Source organism: Pagrus major, chromosome 11 (assembly GCF_040436345.1).
Source record: "Pagrus major chromosome 11, Pma_NU_1.0".
Lineage (NCBI taxonomy): Eukaryota > Metazoa > Chordata > Actinopteri > Spariformes > Sparidae > Pagrus > Pagrus major.
The window spans coordinates 13946004-13952582 of NC_133225.1; the positions used below are offsets into that span (position 1 = coordinate 13946004).

General features: G+C 38.0%; 1 protein-coding gene across 1 annotated transcript; it reads left to right on the forward strand.

The window, feature by feature from the left end:
- The first annotated feature begins 353 nt into the window (after positions 1 to 353).
- Positions 354 to 6204, forward strand: LOC141005144 (uncharacterized). The gene is made up of 13 exons (XM_073476910.1): positions 354 to 431; positions 966 to 1146; positions 1281 to 1429; positions 1613 to 1704; positions 1829 to 2045; positions 2581 to 2640; positions 2790 to 2852; positions 3452 to 3535; positions 3659 to 3750; positions 3850 to 3908; positions 5262 to 5432; positions 5520 to 5563; positions 5670 to 6204. The coding sequence occupies exons 1-13, from the start codon at positions 399 to 401 to the stop codon at positions 5790 to 5792; spliced, it is 1368 nt and encodes a 455-aa protein (XP_073333011.1). The 5' UTR covers positions 354 to 398; the 3' UTR covers positions 5793 to 6204.
- The last annotated feature ends 375 nt before the right edge of the window (positions 6205 to 6579 follow it).

A 6579-nucleotide genomic window follows, 5' to 3' on the forward strand; every position in this document is an offset into this window, starting at 1 on the left:
GTAACGTAATTTATTACTAAAGCTGTCAAATAATGTTATTTCCCTCTGAATTGTAGGAGCAGAAAGTGGCATTAAAAGAAAGGAGTTAGTAGTTAGTTAGTAGTTTGGTACATGTACTTTCCTGGAAACCGACAAACTGTGAGAAAAATTTGAGATATAGGTCTGATCAGAGGTAAAGAGAGGCTGTATTTTTTTATCACTGTAAGTGTGTGTGAGTAGCACTTAGATTGGCACTTAGATTGACCTTTCTAACTTCCTTCTTCGCTCTGCTGAGTTGTTGCACTGCTCTCTAGTAAACACTGCACGCCTAACTGTCGGAGGAGGAGGAGCTCTTTCCGCAAGACATTCTTAAGGTTTCTACCTTCCTTAAAAAGACTTTAAACTTAACTTGTGGATTTATGGTGTTGGGTCTACAAATACTTTATTTTAAGGTAAGAGAAAAACATTGTTACTATCTCATTGTATATTCAATTATTTGCCACAGAGATCTTAAAACGCTTTGTTTGAATTTGAGTGATTTGCTATCTTTGTTTTGGATCTGTATTTCAGCAAACTGAAGCATTTGCAACCAAATAAAGGCTTTAAGGTTAAAGAGCTGACTTTACATCCGTATTAGGTGCTTGACCAGTGGTGTACTCAGAATGTTTAAGGGGCAGAGGGACAAAAAATTAAAAGGCTACCAGCTGTATGTGGTGGAGCACCAGCATGCAGAAAGTCGTGACATATTTCTGATGAAGAGAGGGCACTTCACCACGTTTTAATGATTACTTGAGAAGTTTTGATATGAATACTAGTAAGTAACCACACCAAACTTATGGTACCATCAGTTGGATATCACTGTGAAGGTGTTCCAGGTCAGGGTTGATAATGCTCATGGACTGCATGCTAATGAAGAAGGCTAAAAAAGACAAGTTCAAATTTGATTTTGTGGCATTTACAGATGGCATTGCACACATGTTTTACAGATGTGGTTGTGGATTTTGATTGGCCTGAGCATCATCACAAAGGCCCACGGATTCGCAAATGGTAATTTCCCACAGGTATGTCAATCAATGTCACCTGAACATTCACCTTTTGCCGCTCAGAGCAGCGAGCCGCCCTTTGAGGTCACTTACCAGCATGGCAAAAGGGGCGAGCCCATTACAGGTACAGACTTTTTATCTTGGAAGCTTGTTTATCACTATTGTGGCAGTGATCAAATAATGCAACGTTATGACAATCCCCGTCTTCATTTTCTGCCCCTCCACCTTTCCCTGATGAATCTTCAAACCTTTGTCCAGTAATTCTCAGGAGCAAGACAGCTACCACTTTTGAGGGGTTTATGTTGGAGGCTCGAGTGAAAGGTACGGTAGATGAAAGCCCTCCTATAGGAACGTTTATCCTGACTGATCCAGATCGGACTCAAATCCTGACGTGCAGTAATCCAGCAGTAAGTAACCATTCCATTTCATATCAGCGGGAAATGCATTGAATTGATTAACTGAATATTTATTATTGTGTGTTCACTTTAATTTACAAAGTTAAATGAATATAAAGTGAAAATTTAAGGCCTAAGCCTTGTTAAACTTTCTTATTTATGTGACAGTTGATTTGCGTTTGTCTATCGCCTTAGGGCTCAGCTGTGAGTCAAAGCTCCAATCACAGAAAGTCTTTGATTAAAGTTAACTGGACAGCACCAGCAGAAGAGCTAGACATTACTTTCAGGTATTTCTACACTTTCATGGACTTCCACAAAGTCAAGAACAAAACGGACCAGCTTTAGTTTTGTTAGAATTACAAGGTGGAGTAAAAGAATCTACGTTTACTTCTTTGTTTGGGCATGTTTCAGAGCCACATTTGTTCAGGTCTATAACATGTTCTGGGAACGGGTGGATGTGGATGTCATTCCACCTCCAACCACCACGGCACCACCAACAACTACTACAAGTACTACAAAGCCAACTACTGCAACAAGTACTACAAAGCCAACTACTGCAACAAGTACAAGGGTGCCAAGTGCTACAAGTACCACAAAGCCCACCACGCCCACTCCAATTCTTCCAAAGGTGAATATAAGTGATTGTTTTCTAAAATTGTGCAGACATTTTTGCACATATTTTCATATGTGGAAATTTTAATCCACTTTTCCAAAAAGCCAATCACATATGTGTGTATGTAATTTGCATGTGAAAATGTGAATTTCTTCATTCATTTTCATTCATATGTGAAAATGTCCTGTTCACATATGAAAATAGCACATGAATATGTGGTAAAATGTGGAATTCACATGAGGAGAAGCAACATTTTCCTGATTTCCTGTGCATGTTTGTTACATGTTAAAATTGTAATCCACATATGACGCTTATAATTCAATGTATATAGAAATGATATGTGTTGTATGTTAAATTTCACAGCTGGAAATTTTCATACGTATGTGAATAAAACCAATCACTTGCAAAAATGTTTGTTTGTTTTCAAAGGTTAAAATTTTTATCTTTAGTTCACATGTGAAAATTGCTATTTGCATGTGAAAATATTCAGTTGTAATTTTAACATGTGTAAAGGCTATTTGTAAACTATTCATTGTTTCCCTTGATTTAGCTCCAGCCAGCAGGGACTGCGCTGATGGCTTTCGACATTCTTTTTGTGGTACTGAAAACGGTACGATATTTATCAAATCTTGTCTCATGTCACACAGTAAATGTCGTTACACCGAAGTCTTACCAAAGCTGTTGTTCGGTAAGACACTGTCATAAAAAATATATATATATAAGAAAATGTTTTTTTCTCTCACTCTCATCTCTCTTCAGGCACAAGCTCATATAGTGACGACCACCCTCACCAAAAGCTTTTGTTCTCGTTGTCTAATTATGGTAAGGTATGAGTTGGGGGGGGGGGGGGGGGGGGGGGGATTGTGTTGTCATAGTAACTGTTTCTAGATCTCCTCATCCCGCACAGTCTTGCCTTGTTTCCCATGAATCCCTTGACCATAGGCAGGTTATTTAAATCTAAAATTGCTGACCCCACCACTAACATAAAAGTTAGTGGATGTATAGGTAATTACAGAATTTATATACAATGATATAATAAATTAATTGTTTAAAATTTAATTTTTTCTTTTTTCCATAAAGGCCAGGGACAAATACAAATCAGCACAAGCTCAGTCAGGATCCTGTTCTTATGTATCTGTGCCTTTAAAGTTGCTATTTGTAAGAAAAGTTGATTGTTGAGTGTCATTACCAACTTGTTAAATAATGATTTCCCTGGGTTTCCCAACCTGTCAAAGACTGACTCTTTGGGATGGTGGCCGACCCGTCCTACAATCCCAAAGCGTTGGGATTTTTTGACAAGTTGGGGATTAGCTCTAAAATCAATTTTTCTTACAAATATTACCTTTAAAACGACACTAAAGGAATACTACTTATTCAGATTTATTGAGATTACTGAACGTGCAGGTGTATTTCTTTCGTAGGTGTCAAAAACATCATGCGGTTTGCTTTGTGCTGCACTTGAAATATCGTCCCTGACGTTGTTTTCTGTGGCACATCCCTTTAACGTGAGTATTAATAAATCGTGTACAATATTTCTCTATATCTAATCCAAATTTGTGAATTGTTTTCATTTTAATGTGTATACAGCTTATATCTGCATGTGTCTCCTTCTCTGTGTGTACGTTTAGGTCACTCTCGTTGCTCTTGTTTGTGTGGTGATAGTGGTTAATTTTACAGAGCTGGTAATCGACTCTGTGTCAGTTAGACTCAGTCATGAACAGTAAGTTCAACTCCTTATCCTCTGCCTGTATTTTTGACTTGATCCTTACATCAACACTTTGTGCACAGCTGTTTTTGTTTCTCTTTTGTTCTGTTCCAGAAAGAAGATCTGCAACATTGTTGTCCAAGTGTGTTCTGTCATCCACCTAATTTTTTCAAGTAAGATTTACCTGTTTTTAACCTTTACAATAGTGAATTTTACTGCATTCATTTGGTTCTGTGAGATGACTTGTTTAATGTCTTTAAAGCAATAGTTTGACATTTTGGGAAATTTGCTTATCTGCATTCTTTTTGAAAGTAAAGGCCAACTCACACAAATTTTGGCCAATCCAAAATTCTGCGCACAGCCCAACATTTTTGACTGTATGCACTGTAAGCGCACCAACTGCTCGTGCACTACAAATAATCTGGACATTTGTATTGTGCACTATATGTTTGTCCTGAATGAGTAGGACTCCATCTGTGGTCTTCTTGTCATCAAATAGTTGTACTCACCCATCTATTTTTGACTTTTTAATGTTGTTCAGTCAAATTCAATAAAGAAATAAGGGGTCATCATCATGTTTTCTACTGTCTGCATCCATTTTGGAGTCCCATAAATTAATAGCTAAGGCCCGCAGCTGGTTAGCTTAGTTTACCACAAAGATTGGAAACAAGAGCAATTCTGTTGTAGGCCAAGAAATATTGTCCCTCCATAACCTCCTGTGAAACTGCTAATTTATTTTTTCTACATATTAAAAATATGATATATAATGTGTTAATTTGTGAGCTTTATAAGTGCTAGTAGGCTGCCATCCGAACAGAGCCCGGTTGATTCCTTCCATTTTCAGTCTTCAAGCTAATGCTATGCTAACCAGCTGCCACCAGCTGCATTTTTACCAATTTGATATGAAAGTGGCATACATCCTCTCATCTTACTGTCACAATTTACACAAAAGGACCCAAATGCCAGACACACAGAGGCAGCCAGGTTGAAAAAGAGGCAAGCTTTAATGAGCTGAAATCCAAAATCCACAATCCAAAAGTGTGAACAATATAATGGCAGGCAACAAAAACTGGCATCAAAAAGGCAGACAAAGGAAAACAACAAAAGAAATACACAGGCTTGAATACAAACTAAACCAATCGAGGGGATGAGGTGCAGGTGGATAGACACTGGGAAGAGGGCAGTGCTAAAGAGGCTCATGTGAGACCGGTGTGGGGGGGAAATCAGACTGGGGAGGAGCACAGCAACACAGGGGGGAAACAGAACACTGGGAACACAGGTGAGCAGGAAGTAGAAAGTGACAAAAAGACACAAGAGGATATAACTACAAAATAAAACAGGAAAACAACAAACCCAAAAACCAAAACCATGACACTAACTCTTGGCAAGAATGCAAATAAGCAGATTTCCCAAAATGTTGAGCTATTGCTTTAAATAGATGGACAAAAACAATGAAACAGTTCATCTCTTCAGATACACGCCTGTTTATTGCTCTGATTGTATTTCCAAATCTGTTTTCCACACAGCTGCGGTCGTCTTCATTGGTGTTCTGGAGATTGTCGACTGCAGAGAGAACAGAAATAAGTCTTGGCTCCTGAAAGTGATGATCGCTTACACAGTGTGGCTCTTACTGTTTGTAATTTGGGTCTTCATATTCAGTGTTCATAAGCATGCAATGCTGGGGAGAAACAAAAGCGGTAAATGCCTAATAAATATTATGCAAGAAATACAGTGAGAAATCTTAAGGTGAACAAATTTATATCGGTTACTATTTTCTGTTGCAGGGAGTTCAAGTACGAATAAGAGACGGAGTAAACAAAGAGAAAGGGTGAGAGCCTGTCCAAGACAACATAACATGTTTATACATTACTATACTTTCATGACAACCATACTGTATGCACCATACCCCTCACTGCCGCCCCTTTGAATTTCAGAAGAAGCTCAGTGCAGCTGCAAAGATTGCTACCGCTGTCTCAGTCATCCTCATCGTTGGAACCATGTCTTTCACTGCAGCTGTCATTGGTGGGATATTTTCAGGAAATCAGTCTTGTGCATGAGGTCAAGTAAATTGTATTTATATAGTTTAGTATCACAAATCACAATTTTCCTCAAGGGGCTGCTGGTACTTTGTTTGCATGTGAATCACAGCTATTATTCATATGTTTTATGGATTTGATGTATATGTTGTTACGTATTTTTAAGTTATTGAATACAAATAGGAGCTTTTGTAAAGGTAATTAAAATTGACAATGTGTAGTTGTTTTTCCCTGATTGGTGCCTCATGAGCTGTAAATAATGCACTGTTGATTTCAGTCTCAAAACAACAATAAGGACGCCTAATTTGAAAATGCTGATAACAAAGTAAAACAGTATGAAATTGTGTTGCCCTTTAGGTCAGTTTGTTTATTCAGTTTATTCAGTCACAAAAACGTAATAAACAGTCAATAAAGATCTTTCTCTTCTGATTAAAATTTTCTTCCACAAAACTACACAGTGCACCTTTAACATTTTTCATCTCTTAAAGGTTTGTTTCAAATGTTCCAGGGAAGTTTAGTTAATTAGGTCAAGCTGTCATCCGGGTGAAACTGCAAATATTTGCTAATGTTACACATGCCTATATTTATCTATCTCCTGGTACCAGGCACAACCAGCGATGAAAGAGGAAGTGTTTCAGTGGTGTGATCATGCCCTCGATGAGTAACTGTGTGGAATGTGCTTCTCTTATGAAAAGGAAGAGTACTGTATTCATATAAACAAAGATGCTGTAAAGAGGATACCACTCAATACAGACTTCAGATTTCCCTGTGAGTTCAAGGGCAAAAGTAAATCAGTCAGGTGAAACTA